Source organism: Myotis davidii, unplaced genomic scaffold, assembly GCF_000327345.1.
Source record: "Myotis davidii unplaced genomic scaffold, ASM32734v1 scaffold370, whole genome shotgun sequence".
Taxonomy (NCBI): Eukaryota; Metazoa; Chordata; class Mammalia; order Chiroptera; family Vespertilionidae; genus Myotis; species Myotis davidii.
In genome coordinates this window covers 8,091,450-8,106,255 of record NW_006288615.1, presented here as the reverse complement: position 1 = coordinate 8,106,255, position 14,806 = coordinate 8,091,450, and the positions used below count along the sequence as shown (strand labels likewise).

At 59.2% G+C, this 14,806-nt stretch overlaps 2 protein-coding genes across 3 annotated transcripts in view; one reads left to right on the top strand and one right to left on the bottom strand.

The window, feature by feature from the left end:
- The first annotated feature begins 27 nt into the window (after positions 1–27).
- LOC102764818 (chromosome unknown open reading frame, human C2orf54) lies at positions 28–9,529 on the top strand. 2 transcript variants are annotated; one of them, XM_006760524.2, is made up of 6 exons: positions 28–236; positions 919–1,578; positions 4,868–5,093; positions 6,573–6,726; positions 7,947–8,303; positions 9,092–9,529. In XM_006760524.2, the coding sequence occupies exons 2-6, from the start codon at positions 1,071–1,073 to the stop codon at positions 9,182–9,184; spliced, it is 1,338 nt and encodes a 445-aa protein (XP_006760587.1). In that variant the 5' UTR covers positions 28–236; positions 919–1,070; the 3' UTR covers positions 9,185–9,529. The 2 variants fall into 2 exon arrangements, with proteins under 2 accessions (XP_006760587.1, XP_015417426.1); XM_015561940.1 differs by lacking the exons at positions 28–236; positions 6,573–6,726 and having other exon boundaries at positions 243–1,578.
- A 1,256-nt stretch (positions 9,530–10,785) lies between these two features.
- Positions 10,786–14,806, bottom strand: part of AGXT (alanine-glyoxylate aminotransferase) — an 11,051-nt gene continuing 7,030 nt past the window's right edge. The window contains exons 9-11 of the mRNA XM_006760522.2: positions 13,981–14,076; positions 13,307–13,435; positions 10,786–12,784 (exon numbers count right to left, since the gene is read on the bottom strand). Coding sequence (XP_006760585.1) covers positions 12,677–12,784; positions 13,307–13,435; positions 13,981–14,076 — 333 coding nt within the window. The 3' untranslated portion in view covers positions 10,786–12,676. The remainder of the gene's footprint in view (positions 12,785–13,306; positions 13,436–13,980; positions 14,077–14,806) is intronic.

Genomic DNA, 14,806 nt, shown 5'->3' with positions numbered 1-14,806 from the left:
GGGGGGAGTGGGGGGTTACCTGATGCACACAGCCAGCCTGGAGGGGCCAAGGGTCATAGGGGCGGCTCCCACCTGCTGGTTGGGACTTGCTCAGCCCTGAGCAGAGAGGCAGTTGGGCTGGGCAGGGTGCCCAGCACAGGTGCTGGAGGGGCTGGCAGGGCGGTGCTTTTCAGCCCCAAGAGGTGGAGCCAAGGAGACTTCCCCTAGAACCAGACTCACTCCAGCTCCAGGCCCAGGTGGGTACTCTTCTCAAGCTGAAGGCCAGGTGGGGTGGGGGACAGGCAACTTGAGGGCCCAAGGCTGGTGGTGGGCATCAGGGGGCACTGGACACAGGCCTTGCAGGAGCAAGGGGCAGGATTCACACCTGGACTTTGGTGGGCCCCAAGTTGGAAGTTCCCAGCTTCCAACCGGGGGCACCGGTACCTGAGGGAATGCTCAGGTTATTATGGAAATGCAGTCCCCAGCTCTGGCCTGAGGCTGTTGCTTTTAGGAAGCCTCAGAGAGAGACAGCTGGGAGGTGGTGGCCCCGGAGAAGGCCTCCACACTCAGGGGGCCCTGCCTCACCTTTCACATCTCAGCAAAAGGGGATATCTTGTGTCCAAACACCAATCTAGTGGGGTGGTGGTGGTGGGGTGATGTCACAGAGACCCTGAGGCTGCTGCCACTGGGATAAGGGTGGGAGGGGGGACAAAAACAGGCCCCCGCCTCCAGGGACAGCACAGTAGCAGGGTGGGGGTAGCGGGGAGCCAGGCCCAGGAGGGTGGGAGTCTCAGCTTGAATGTGCCTTGGGCCTAGAGGCTGAGGCAGTGTGAGAGAGGGAGGTGCCCAGCGAGGCCCCTCCCCTGTAAACAGGCCCCCTCTCTGCCTGCTCCTGTGGCATTCCTAATTGTTGATGATTGACTCACCCTCACTTCAAAGGCTTGGGCCAAGTTCAGCTATTTAACCTGCTGCACCCCACATCACTCTGGAATTCTGCTCTGCGGGGAGCTGGTGCCCCACCTGCGGACCTGCTCCTCACCTGGGCAGGTGCCTCCTCCCGGCTTCGGCTTCGGCACAGCCCCTCCAGGGCTATGTCCTCTGCCCTGGCCCCAGCCATGGTCGTGCAGGTGCCCCTGTGGCACCACTACCTGCAGGCCATCCGCTCGCGGGAGGCCTCCCGAGCGCAGGACTACCAGCGTGCAGAGAACGTGCTACTCACCGTGCTGGAGCGCGTGCATGCCCAGGACCCCCGCTTCCTTGTGGATTACTCCCGAGACCTGGAGGCCTTGCAGTTTGCCCTGCGCTCCTCGGACAGCCCAGTGGACATGGAGGTGCCTCTGAGGGTGGACGCTGAAGCCCTCCTGAGTGAGGAGCCAGGGTCCGGTGAGATGGGCGATGGCCCCGTGACCTGCCGCCTGGGTGTCCCTAGAGAAGGGGCCGGCTTGGAGCAGTGGGTGACTGACGACGTCTTCACTGCCTCCTTGAACAGCAGCGCCAAGTGCTGCGGCCACATTGTGCCCGGCAAGGTCCTGCACGTCCTCAAGGACCTTCTCGTGGCTGCCATCGTGCACTGCAAGCACCATGGCCTCATCACGCCAGGTAGTGGGCAAGCTCCCTGTGCATGAATGAGTGCATGCGTGTGATGGTGGTGTGTGCACGCACACCTGTGTGAGTGCTCAGTGTGTGTGTCAGGGCACACGAGTTGGGGACATCGCTCTGAGTTCTAAGAAGACATGTTTCATGTTATTTGAGTTTTACATGGTGATTTTGATAGTGACAGTAACATTTTAAGGGATGCTACTGTGTAAGCGGCTGGAAACTATGACCAGTGTGCTGTTTTCCAGCTGATTTGCTTCAGGAGGGTCCCTGATGCAGTTCTGTTGTCAGTCCCAGCTGGACCTGACAGTCCTCCCAGCTGTCCTCACTTCCAGCCTCTGGTCACATTGCACTGTGTGTGTGTGTGTGACTGTGGGATTGTGAAGGCATGTACATGTGTGAGTGTGCACACATGTGAGGGTGGGTGTGTGCGTACATGCACATGTGTGCACAGGACTATTTAACTTATGGCCCAGTTGCTAATTGATGTCTTGAGCCCCAAGTGGGATCTGTGGCAGGTACCTTCAGATGAGCCAGGGGTCTGGCCTCCGTCTCTCCTCTGGTGCCTTGATGTGGTCTGGATGGTGGCCCACTCAAGGCGGGCAGGGCCAGGAGTGGCAGGCTCCCTGCTCCCCAGGACTGTGAGGGGCTAGAAGCACAGGTGCGGGCTGTACAGGGCCCAGGGCAGTGGGGCCCGGGGTGAGGAAGTCCATCTTCCTGGGGGTCAGGAAAAAGACATCAGGTTGTCCTGACAGGCAATAAGGGACTGAAACAGAATGTCCTGCCTCCTTGGGAGGGACAGCCACGCGTGGGGGTGGCTGCACCTGGTATTAGTCTGGACCTCACATCTGCCATTAGGTCAGTGAGTGGGGATGGTCAGACCCCCGACGGACGGTGACCTGCCCCAGGCTGCCCAGGTGTGGAGCCCAGGTCTGGCTGCAATCCAGGCTCCGGCCCACCTGGTGACATGGTGACCTTAGCCACCTGGGCAGCCCGCAGGACCAACCTTCTTCCTGTGGGTTCTAGGGAAGCCGGGCATCCTCCACGCTGACATAAAGATTCAGAGGGAGGCCAGGCTCTGGATAGACTTGTAACACAGGAGGGTGGCTTCCCACCCCAGTCCCTCCCCAGACCTGGCTGGTGACTTGGGCAGTTGACCCCCGTCTCGGGGCTGATGACGGACACTGCCCTCACAGGGTGGCCGGGCCTGTCATTAGCTGCTCCTAAAGCCCGGCCAGCAGACATCTTAGCTGACCATCTCTGAACCTTCCAATTATCGAAGGCAGCACTGGCAAGGCCTTTCTGTCTTCTTCTGAGACCTAGCCTGGCTGTTCCTACCTGGTCCTGTCACCTTCAGGCCCTCCGTCCTGCCTAGGGGACAGACCCAACCAATTAGTTGAGCACAAGGCTCTGCCCAGCCCGGGGTCCTTCAGGCACACTCTAGGCTACCAGGCCCCTCCTCACCTTCCCCAGGTCCCCTCATCCTGGCTGAGAAGGCAGCCACACCCAGGGCCTGACCACCTGCATGCAGGAAAATTCCAAGCATTGTTTCCTGACACCTCCCTTAAAAGGAAGTGTGCAGCTGCAGGTGACAAGGTTCAGGCTGTCCACCCCACCCCCAACCCCACCCTGGGAGCCCCTGGGAACTGTGACACCAGGCCAGACTGGTGGGGAGTGGCTGGGATGGGTGGCAGGTGTGGCTGGCTACCTTCCAAGGCACCATTTCATGGACAAAATGTGTGACCAGTGGTAGCTAAGGAAATGAAGTCACCTGTGGCTTTGCATGACAGGTGCCTCAAATGCTAAAAGGGTGGGACTGGGGATCACGGAACCCCTCTCTCCCTTTAACTGATGGGAACACTGACGCCCATTCAGGGGGTGGAGTAGCCCAGGTGGCAGGGAAAGGACCAGCCCTGGGCTGGGTCCCATGAGGTGGCCTAAGAGCTGCCCTGCAGGAGATTAGGAGGAGGGGTATACATATGGGGTCCTGGTTCCTTTCTGGAGGACCCCCTCCCCCCCCAGGGCCCTGGACTCTCCAGGGAAGACTGTGTGCTGTAGGACAGGGGGAAGGACAACTGAGGGAGAAGGCCAGTGTGCCGGTATCCCCCACCTCTCGAGCTCCAGTCCCATGACCCCATGGAACGCCCCTTCTGGGTGGTCTGGGGCCTCTGTGTAGGGGAGTAGGCTCTGGGCTGGGCCCCATGGGGCCTGAGTGGGAAGGGGATTAGGAAGCATTTTTGCTGGAATGTTCTGTCTCTCCTACCCCCCAGATGCCAGTGGAATTTAGGGCAGCCAGGCTTGTCCACTGTGAGCCTTCAGGGAGGGCCTCCTGGCTGCTGGGCACCGAGCCTGCTCCTCCTAACCCCAGGCCTTCAGGGGCATTGTTCATTCCCTTCTGAGCAGACTTGTCCTTCACTTCCCAGCCCCTCCTGTGAGGGGTGTCTGAGCCAGCAGACAAGCCACTCAGAGAGAAGTGTTAGAGCCCTCCTGACCTTCCTCCTTGAGAGAGGGGCAGGTCTCAGAACCACCTGGGGCATTTTGTGTGTGTGTGTGTGGGTGGGTGGAGGGTTGGGCTGGTGGGCCCTTGGACCCAGCCAATGGGGCAGTGGCCAGGACCACTGGCTGAGGACCCTGCCCTGGGGCAGACCTGCTCCTCTTGGGTTGTGGCCTCTCCTGGCCCAGCCTGGGCAGCTGCTGCCGCCCCTCCTCCAGCAGAGAGGGCTGCAGGGGACATGGCCATGGGGTGGAACAGAACCTGGGTCAGGAGGTGCCCATAGGGAAGCCGCACTGCACGAGTCATCCGCTGGGTTGTGGGAACAGATACCATAGCCAGGCGCTTAAACAACTTAAATTTAGGCTGGAAATCCAAGGCCATGGGGTGGGCAGAGTTGGTTTCTCCTGAGGCCTCTGGCCAGTCCTCACATGGCTTCTTCTCTGGGTGGGATTCACTGGCATCTCTCCATAAAGTCCAGATGTGTCAGATTAGCACCCACCCTGATGGCCTCATTTCGCTTCACCTTTTCTAAGACCCCCATCTCCACATACAATCACAGTCTGAGCTGCTGGGGGTTAGGGCTGCCACACCTGAGTCTGAGGGGACACAATTCTGCCCATAACAGTTGTGCAGGCACCTGCTGGGCCAGCCCCACGCCTGGCTGAGGTTCCGTGTTGATACAGGTGTTGGGGGATGGAGGGGCCTGCAGGTGTGGGCCTGGACGGGGTGAGGGCCGAGGAGTGCCTGGGGAAGGCAGGGTTAGGCATGGATGAGGGGCCAGCCGGGCGGTCATTGCAGGTTCTCTGAAGGCGGACAGCCTGTGGGAGGAGGCGCTTCACCTGTCGCTGCTGGTGTCCAGTGGCTGGAGGACAATCCGCTTCAACGTGGTGCCCGTGGTGCGGTGGAAGCACAGGGTGCCTGTCCTGGAGGGGGCCCAGCGGGCGCCCGGGTTCCCTGAAGGCAGCTTGAAAAGGATCATCAGCCAAGAGGTGGCCCTGGTGCCCGCCAACGCCCAGCTCTGGAGGTAGGAGGCACCTCCTGGATCAGCGGGGTCCTGGGGAGTGGGCAGGGAGGGTGACACCCTGCTGCTCCGTGGGCATCTCTACCACACAGAGGTTACAGGAGTGTCAGGGGAATCCAGGGCACCCCTCCAAGCTTTGGGGAGTGGGCCGTGTGGTGGAACCCTTCATGACCAGCCCCGTGCGGGAAAGCAGCAAAGAGGTCAGGTGGCTTGTCCAGGGTCCCGGCAGGTTCCAGGAGCAGCTGGGAGGGTGGTCAGGATCTAATGAGACAAAGTAGCACTGGGGCTTCACTCCATCTGGGCTGCTCTTCCCAATTAGTGTCCCCGCTCCCAGGAGTCCCCCACCCAAGGTAGTTAGTTGTGATGTCCTCTCCCTGGCCCAGCTGAGGAGCCCAGCGATCTCGGGGAGGGTGGTATCTGCTGGGAAGGGAGCCCGAGAAGGTTCTGTGGGAGGGCGGAAGGGAGTGGGGGGCACAGGGCAGAGGCTGAGCTCCCTGCAGACCCCACACCAGGGCCCGGCGAACCTCATTGGGATCTACTCTGCTTAACTGCAGCGGGCACACAGGTCACTATGACTTGGCCAGGGTGACCCACCTGCCAGCTCTCATGTCTGGGGTGAAGTATGCAGGTGGGTGATGTTTGTAAAACTGGTTATGCCTTTTTGTGGTTTTCTGCTGCTCAGAAAGGCTCAGTAGAGCACCTGGGAGCCACCCCACCCACCTGGCCCATCTTTGCACAGAGCAGGGGCTGTGTTCAGCTAGTGATGACGCTGGCTGCCGAGAAAGGCTAAGAAGGGCTGGGCTGAGCAGTCATTTTTTGCAAGTAAATGGCCTTTCCTGTGCTCTGCCCACCACAGACTCAGGGATCAGTTGACCGTCCAGTGTTGAGACTGCACATAGAGTGGGGACCCTGAGGGCACCATGCCCAGGCCCCACCCTCAATCACCCAGCAAGCACACAGCTAGTGCCTCTGGTGTGCCCTGTGCTGTGGGCACTGCTGGGGGCAAGATTCTGAGCCCCTTTGTGGTCTGAAGCTGCCCGGTAGAGACTGGCTGCCAGAGTGGGGCATGGAATGAAGACATCATACCTGCCAGGCTGCGGTGGCTCCTCCCACACCCCTGTGAGGAGCCAGAAACCTCAGCTGCTCCACCCTGGGCTGCTGAGAGTGGCACCTTCCAGTCCCCATAAAAAGGCTTGGCTAGCCCAGAGGCTCCCCATGTCCCTCCGTGCTCTGTGTCTATGTGTCAACCAGACATTTCACACTAGACAGCCCTCTGCATGCCATTCCTGAAACATGCATGAAGCCCGGCTGCGTGCCTCCTGCCAGCCGCTGCCAAGGCCTGGGCTGTGCCCGGGGCTCAGGAGCTGCCCATCCTGGGGAGGCTTTCCTTTCTGGGGATACGCTGTGGATGCAGGGTGCCACCATGACACCTGGCTGAGGCCGAGATGCCAACCATGAGTGGTGTGTCTGTTGGGCTCCCAGGGTCTCCATGGACTACCTGCTCACCAGGCTGCTTAGCTCACTGGGCTCCCTGCCGGGCCACCGCCTGGACAGCCTCTCCATCCTGGATCGGGTCAACCATGAGAGCTGGTGCGACAGCGGCCAGAGCCCCGGCCTCACCTTTGATCACCTGAAGGTATGTGTGGGAGCCCTGTTCCCACTCTGCTGGGCCTTTGTCTATAACCAGAGGCCCGGGGCAGGGGACCCCAGGTTGGGCCCTTGGGCCGGCTCTGACCGATGCACAGCTTGGAGCAAGCTCTGAGTCAGAGGCTGCTGAGGCCTTGCTGGGTTCCCAGAGGCCTAGGCTCACAGTGACATCTGGCTACTGAGTGCGGTGGCACCTCAGACCTGCCTTTGCCATCCCAGGGCTGGTGACCCAGGGGTTCTCCTGGCCCTTTGGGTTGGGTGGCACACAGCCAGCCTGCCCACCAGCTCGTGTCAGCCCTGGGAGACCCCTGTCTGCCGACCTGGAGTCTGTGAATGTTACCGGCCGGGACTCCCTCTCTGAGTGGAGCCAGCCCAGCCCTGGCACCCCTCCTATACTGCCCAGTGGCTCCGTGACAGCACTGGAACAGTGTCCTCCTAGGGCTGGGTACTGCCAGGTGCTGGAAAAGTAGGGGCAGGAGCTCACAGAGTGGTGCAGGGGAAGTGGGTGGGGCCATGGAGTCTTGGGGTCTCTGCCCGGAGTGGGCAGTGCGAGGCCTCAGAATGCTGCTCCATGACACGGGTCGAGGGTTAAGAGATGTGGTCCAACTTGGTGCAGAAGAAACTCTACCAGGAGTCCCTGTGCGACCTCAAGCCACTCACCTTCCCCCTCAGAACTCCATCCCACCCCCTGAGGGGTGCCAACTCCTGAGGGGGTCCTTTGGAGTCTGACACAGGGTGGCTCCTGCAGTGAAGTAGGGGTGATGGGACGGCAGAGGGGGAGGGGACTCAGGACCAGGGGTGGGAGGGCAGTCAGATAAGTCTAATTGTGGCTTTCAGACATATTCTGGGCCCAGGAGTCCTGGGCACACAGACTAGGGCAGGGAATGTCATGGAGTGGGGCCCTTAGGGTGGAGCTATAGCGTGTGAGTAGGAGTTCAGTGGGAGTGGGGCGTGAGGAAAGGGCCAGAGGGTGGGTAGGAGCCTCAAATCCCCTCAGAAGGATCTTGGTGGCTGACGTCGGGGTGCCAGGGAGGCATGGAGAGGAGGCTGGGCGGGGACCTGCTCAGCTGCAGTGCCCTCCTGCCCCCGGGAGTCAAGGGAGGCACCATGGTGGGCACAGCAGGTGGGAAGGGTCTAGGACTCATGCTGAGGCACTGGAGGGTCCGCCCACATCCCGTCCCCAGGGCCTGACCCACTGTCTTCCCAAAGGCTGTGCTGCTCTGGGCCTCGGTGCTCTTCCCGGCGCCCGAGGACTGGGCGGAGCTGCAGGGCGCTGTGTACCGCCTGCTCGTCGTGCTGCTGTGCTGCTTGGCCACCAGGAACCTGCCCCACTTCCTCCACCCCGAGCACAACCTGCTGCAGGACACCAGCCTGGACCTCAATGCCCTCTACCAGCGCGTGGAGCACTTCGCCAGCCAGCCTGAGGCGTCCCTGCGCATCCACGTCACCCACCTGGGCCGCAGCCCCCCGCCGCGCATCGGCCACGGGGTCAAGGCGCTCCTGCAGCTGCCTGCCAGCGACCCCACCTACTGGGCCACTGCCTACTTTGATGTCCTGCTGGACAAGGTGGGCACAGACAGTGGAGGGGGCCTTGGGCAGACCTCTGCCAGGGTCAGGAGCTTGAGCAAGGAGGTTGGGTCAGCTCAGGGAAAGGATGTGACATTGGGGTCAGATAGGCCATGATTGCCCCCTGCCCACCAGTGGCCTCACAGGCCCAGGACTGCTGTCTCGGAAGTAGGGAAGCATGCCCAAGCCTGGCCCCTGTTCCCCCCAGAACCACCCAAACCCACAGTGAGAGCACTCAGAGCCCCAGCAGCTACCCTGGGCTCCATTCCTCCTGAAGGGGTGTGGCCTCTGTGGGCCTCATCGGCAGGTTCCCTGGACCCAGCAGTCCCAGGCCACATCCCTTGGCATTTAGGGGGTGCCTGTCTGCTCCACCACCTGCCCCTCTCAAGCCCCAAGGTTCCACCAGCTCTGCTGACCCTCCCTTCCCTCGTCCCTGGGAGCCCCCTCCTGCTCCTCCCCCAAGGGCCATCCCCACCTTCATGCCAAAGAGCCAACATGTCCCCTTCCAGGGCACACTCAGGGACATGGAGTGATGGTAGCGGGAAGGGTAACCCACATTCAGGCCTCAGCAAGCACCTGCCCAGGCCTCCTTGGTGTCAGGCCATCCAGGGACACCTGGGTGTGAGGAAGGCCCTAGGCAGGTCCAGCTGCAGGGAGGACTGTCCAGGTGAGACCCAGAGGCAGGAAGCCCAGTGGTCAGGGACAGGTGTTGTCCCATGCTGTGCCTGGGGCCCAGTGATGGACTCCCAGATGTCTCTGTGACCCCTCTGTCCCTGCCCTGCCCGCAGTTCCAGGTCTTCCACATCCAGGATAAGGACCGGATCTCGGCCATGCAGAGCATATTCCGGAAGACCAAGACCCTGGGCGGCGAGGACAGCTGAGTGGGTGCCTGGGCTCTGCTGCTGCTGCACTGCCCCACGGAGGCTCCTGGGACGCGGGCAGAGGCCTTCACCTTGAGGCGGGTGGTGGGTCTTGGAGGGACTTTGTCCGGGGGGGGTGGCCTCATGGGAGTCTAAGAGTGCAGGACAGTGGGCCCCTGGGAGCAGCTGCCTCGTCTCCAGGGGTGAGGGGCGTGTGCTTCTTGTGTCCTTCCACCTGCGTGGTGCCATCAAGACTCAGAAAACTCAGTGTCTGGACCTGAGGACTCGTCCCGTCTGAGTCAAATGCCACTCTGAGGTGAAATACTACGTGTCTGATCTGGAATAAATTAATGCAGTCCCAGGGAATAGCAAGAGTTCTTGTACCTGCCCACCTACCACAAGCACAAGGATGGGGCCTGCAGCCTCACTGGGTTTTGGAGATGCGGTTACCTCCTTGGGGAGGTCCATTTGTTGGCTGGCTCGGAGATGGTGAGTTCTGAGTGGGTCAAAGCACAGACTGGCTGTCCAGCAGGTTCATGGGCTGGGGTCCCTGGAAAACCCTAGCATGGAAGCTGAGGTTCTGCAGCAGAGAACGATAGTTCACTGTTCAAAGCACAGTGTCTGGTACTGGGGCCCCGCGGAGGATGGGCCCGACCACAGAACCCAGGCCACTGCGTGCCCACCACGAGCTCCGTGTTATAGGTCCTTGCAATGAAGCAGGAAAACATAAGTAAAAGGCATAGATATTGGAAAAGAAGTAAAACTGTCATTCATAGGCAACCTGATTATGTACATAGAAAACCTTAAGGAATTCACAAAGAAACTACCAGACTTGTTAATTTAAGAAGTCAAGAGATACAAAGTGAATAGAGGAAAATGAACTGGATTTCTATATATTACAAGTAAACCACTGGAAATAAAAATTTAAAAATACCATTAACAACAGCGTAAAAATATCACACATGCAGAAATATATCTAACAAAGGCTATGTGAGACGTCCACACTCAAAGCTAGAAACAGCGCTACATACGATCTCAAGCGATCCAAATTAATGTTTAGGTCTTTAGAATTTTTAAATTAAAAATTTATAATATGTTGATGCTTTCCATTGTACGTAACTTGATACATAGATTTAGTGCCAGTCCATCAAAACTCTGACACACTCTAGATAAGACAATTCTAGAATTTATGTAGAAATTCAAAGGCTCTCGGACAGGAGAAACAATTTTGAAATATCAAAATTGGAGGATTTGAACCACCTGACTTTAGACATACTAGGAAGCTGCAGTAATGAAGACAGAGTGGCACTAACGTGAGGATAACTAAATACAACAACACAAAATGGAGAGACCAGAGCAGACCCATGCATGTGGTCAGCTGACAGAGTGGCCAAGCCCGTTAATTAGATGGGGAAGGAAAGTCTGGTCAGGGTGGGTGAAATTGTACCTCCACTCCATCTCAAAATTAATATGACATGGATCATAAACCTACACATCAAAGCGGACACCAGTGCTTCTAGGAGAAACATGGTAAGATATCTTTAGGATCACAAAGTAGGCAAATATTTCCTGGACAGCATCCAAGCAGCACACACCATAAAAGAACACACTCAGACTTCATCAACATTTAAAATATCTGCTCTTTGAAAGACACGATATGAGTGCAGGTAAGGCACAGATTAGGAGAAAATGCTCCTAGCAGCGTGTCTGACAGTATCCAGAACCTATCGAATAACTATCACAAGTTTGACAATAAGAAGATAACATCAAATAATGTGAGCAAAACCCTTGGGCTGACACTCCTCAAAAGGAAATACATGAATGGCCAATAAACACATGAAAAGATGCTCAACACATCAATCATCAGGGAAATGCATAATAAAATCAAAGCAGATTCAATTTCACACGCACTGGGAGGGTGGGGGGGAAGAACGCCAAGTGATGGTGAGAGTGTGGAGCAACAGGAGCTCTCCTCCACGCTGGTGAGAATGTAAAAGGTTGCAACCACCTCTGAGGACATGGTAGCAGCGCCTTACACAGTTAAACCTGTCCTTACCGTGTGACCCATAATTCCACTCTAGGTGTTTACCCAAGAGAAATGAATAGGTGTCCACATAAAGCCTGTCTAAGAATGGTCATTACCTCCGTATTCATAGTAGCTCCCAGTTGGAAATCACCCAGGGGTCCATCAGCAGCAGGTGATGCACCAATTTTGATAAATCCATGCAATGCCATGGTAACCCAGCAACAAAGACTCGCCGCATTCCCACAGTAACCAAGTGCGAAGGGAAAGAAGCAGACAGGCTAGAGAATATACTGTGTGGTTCCATTTATATGAACTCCAGTCACAAAACTGATCCGTGGTGATGGAAATCAGCGGGAGGTGGGGCACGGACTGGATGGGGAGCTCAGGGGACCTGCCACTGGATGGTGCTTGTCTGCTTCTGGGAAAGCCCCACCAAGACAGGGCTGCTCTCAGGACAAAGGCCAACATCGTGAAGGTGACTTGCAGGGCCCTGCATGTTCGGTTCCCCAAGCTTTCTGGCCTCTTCTGGAAAAGCACCCATCCCTATCTTTGCTTGCTGGACTTCAGACCCTCTGGCCCTCACAGGTCCTGTGCTGACCTGACAATAGCTGTCATGTGAGTGTCCCACTAGTGCCCACCTCTCCTGGTGGCCCGAAGTACTGGGGGTGGATGGCCTCTGATCTGCTCAGGAACCTACCCGAGTGCCCTGGGTGAGTGACAGGAGCAGAGCCAGTGAGGACCAGTGAGGACCGGGTAATGTGGGCATGGCTCTGACTGCCCAGAGCATACCCTGGTCCAGAGGTGGGCCTAGTCTGAAACTTCAAATTAGGGAGAGGCTGAGGGGGCTCGGCCCAAGTGAGGGCAGAGTGAATGGACAGAAGGTCCAAGAGCCAAACCAAGCAGTGGGGAGGCCGGGGCTCCAGGCCACCCTCAGCTGCACGTTGGAGGGTCTGCTGGCGGCCGGGCAGAGGCCCCCCCAGACTCGGTGCCTGCGCTGGCCTGCGGGCCACGTACCCAGGCTCAGGTCCCAGCTGTGTGCTCTAGGCTTTCTGCCTTCACCCTCAACTCAGGTCATGGGTCACCCTGCGGCTGTGAGCCCCCCTGGAGGCAGTGTGTGACCATGTGTTTTGCAGGTGTGAGATCTGGGGCCCCTGCACACCCCATCTTCTAGACCCAGGGAAGCCCTAAGCGAGGATCTGCTGTGAGCTCCCCCCAACAAAGGTGCAGTCACGGGGCAGCAGTGCCTTCCTGCCAGACTCTTCTGCAGCCCAGCCCGCACAGTGAGGATGGATGACCACCTGTTCTTTATTGAGTATTCTCAGAAGGCCAGTGACCTGGGGACTGCAGCTCATTTGGGAGGAGCTGAGGAGCTGAGGATCCTGAGCCCAAAGGGCCGTTTCCAGGGAGTTCTACTAGGAAGGAGAAGGGCCACTTGGGGCTGGGGCCTATCTTGCCCCCAGGCCCAAGGGCAGGGCCTGGTGCCCAAGTCATAGCTTGTTCCGGGGGCAGCGCTGCAGGGCCTCCTGCAGGGCCTCAATCACTCGGTCCACGTTCTCCCGGGTGGCGTTGCAGCCCAAGAGGCCGATCCGCAGCACCTGGGGGGCAAGGGCGGCAAGACGTCATCCTCCACCCAGGACCCCACCTGGCCCTGGCTGAGGTCTGGACAGAGCCAGGCGGGCTCCCAACGAAGGGACTCCCACCCAGGGTACCCAGGGAAGCCAGAGCTTCCTCCAGTCACACAGGGAGCTCCCAGGCCCAGTTAGAGCCCACAGAGCTCGAGAAGGGTATCCAGGGTGGCGGTCAGAAAAGGCCACTCAGAATCACCCTTTCAGTGGGCACAGCTGGACCTGGGCACAGGGCCTCCTGCCTGCTCTGCCCCACAGGGGAGGAAGGACATTCTGGGTGGAATTGGAGGTGCTGCACCTCACCAGCTGGGGAAGAAGGGCCCAGATCCCCCCTGTACACACCCCTGGGGTTTGGAGAAAGATGTTCCCTTCCAGACACCCCGGCTGTCCTGGGTCCTTGGATGACTGCCGACCTCAGCCTGGACCCAGGCACAGTCATACTCCATGTGGGGGTGAACCTAGTTTCTGTGGTAGGTATGGCCACCCACTCACCTTCCCCAAGGAGGGCCCCAGGCCGCCCGTGATTTCGATGGAGAAGTGGTCTATGAGGTACTTGACGATGTCTCTCCAGTCGTAGCCAGCGGGCACGGCAATCGTGGTGACGGTGGGCAGCCGGAGCGTCTGCAGGACAGGCCTGGCTCAGCACCATCCTGACAGCTCCGGGCAGCCCCACCCACCCTGCCTTGGGCTTCAGAGAGACAGGTGGGGCTGGGGGAAAACTGGGGGTTACAGGCTTCTGCTCAACCCCCAAGTGCCTCCATATGGCTGTTCCCTCAAGCAGGTCACACCCACCCTGTGTCAGGGGGGCTTCGGTTGCCTGCTGACACTTGGGGTGCCTGGCTCATTCAGCTGACCTTCCCCCCAGTCAAAGCCCATGAGTGGTTGGGCTGTGGAGGCCGATGGGAATCTTCCAGGCCAGGGATCCCCCATAACTAGTCCAGGTGGAGAGGCTATGGGGGAGACTGAGGCATCGAACTAAAGATTCAGAGGCTGGGGAGCCATGACCTTGATAGTGATGGCCCCCAGGATTGTCCCCAACCCCCAGGACCACAGGAACCTGCGTCCATATAGAGGGAACTGGGTAGGAGCTGTCCCCCCTCCACAGACCCCCATGGGGCAGAGACTCCCTCCCCTACCCCCAACCCCCCGGCCCCTGCCCTCCTTACGGGATCCTTCACGAAGAGCTGCAGGCCCAGCCCTTGAAGGCGCCCGTGCAGGTAAGCGGTGACGTCCCGGTGCCGTCGCCAGCTGTTCTCCAGGCCCTGCTTGGGGAGAGGGCACCAGTAGGCAGGTGGGTGGGGAGGAGAAAGCAGACTCCCACCCACAGGGGCAGCTTCAGACTGGGGGCTCCAAGCCTGCCGGGACTTTGAGCTCCTTGAGAGTCTCCTTAAGCCCCCAGGTTTGGGGCTATGGTTCTGTGCCCGGGGCTACCTCTGGTGAGGGGGATGGGGCCCAGCCAGCACTGGAGCCCGGGGGAGGTGAGTCAAGAGCACCTTGTGCAGGTCGGGGGCTGGCCAGGGGAGGGCAGGGGGTTTCTCAGTCACACACTGCCCCCTGTCTTCCCAGCACACTGATCACAACCTGAGTTCCATGTGGCTCCACCCTCTTGCTGCCCTACACCCTTACACCCAGCCCACCTTCAGAGCCACCCCCTGTGACACCAGGCCCAGTCTGGGGCTGGTGACCTCTGCCTCCTCCATGCCAGCTCAGCCCTGGGCGGTGGCTTTATGAGTGGACACAGGAGGGCAAGTGCGACCAGCGCAGCACTGAGCCGCGAGGAGAGGCCGCCCACAGCCCGCTCTCTTCCTGGCTTCTGGGCTGGGGGCCAGCATGGCCCAGGAGGAGGTCAGGGTGGTGAAGGTGGGCTGAGCTGCAGCTGTGTGTCCTGTCTGTGCCCTGCAGAGCCTGCCCAGCTTGTGTGGACAGTCGTCCCAGCACTGTCCCTGTCTGGCTCCTGACCCCAGCCTGGGGGCTGGATGTGGCTGCAGGAAA

Bases quoted from the DNA above. Each gene is read 5' to 3' on its own strand.
- LOC102764818 (XM_006760524.2), top strand. From the start codon at position 1,071: ATGTCCTCTGCCCTGGCCCCAGCCATGGTCGTGCAGGTGCCCCTGTGG. The intron at 5,094-6,572 runs GTAGGAGGCACC...TTGGGCTCCCAG, and splicing joins GCCAACGCCCAGCTCTGGAG to GGTCTCCATGGACTACCTGC. The intron at 6,727-7,946 runs GTATGTGTGGGA...GTCTTCCCAAAG, and splicing joins TCACCTTTGATCACCTGAAG to GCTGTGCTGCTCTGGGCCTC.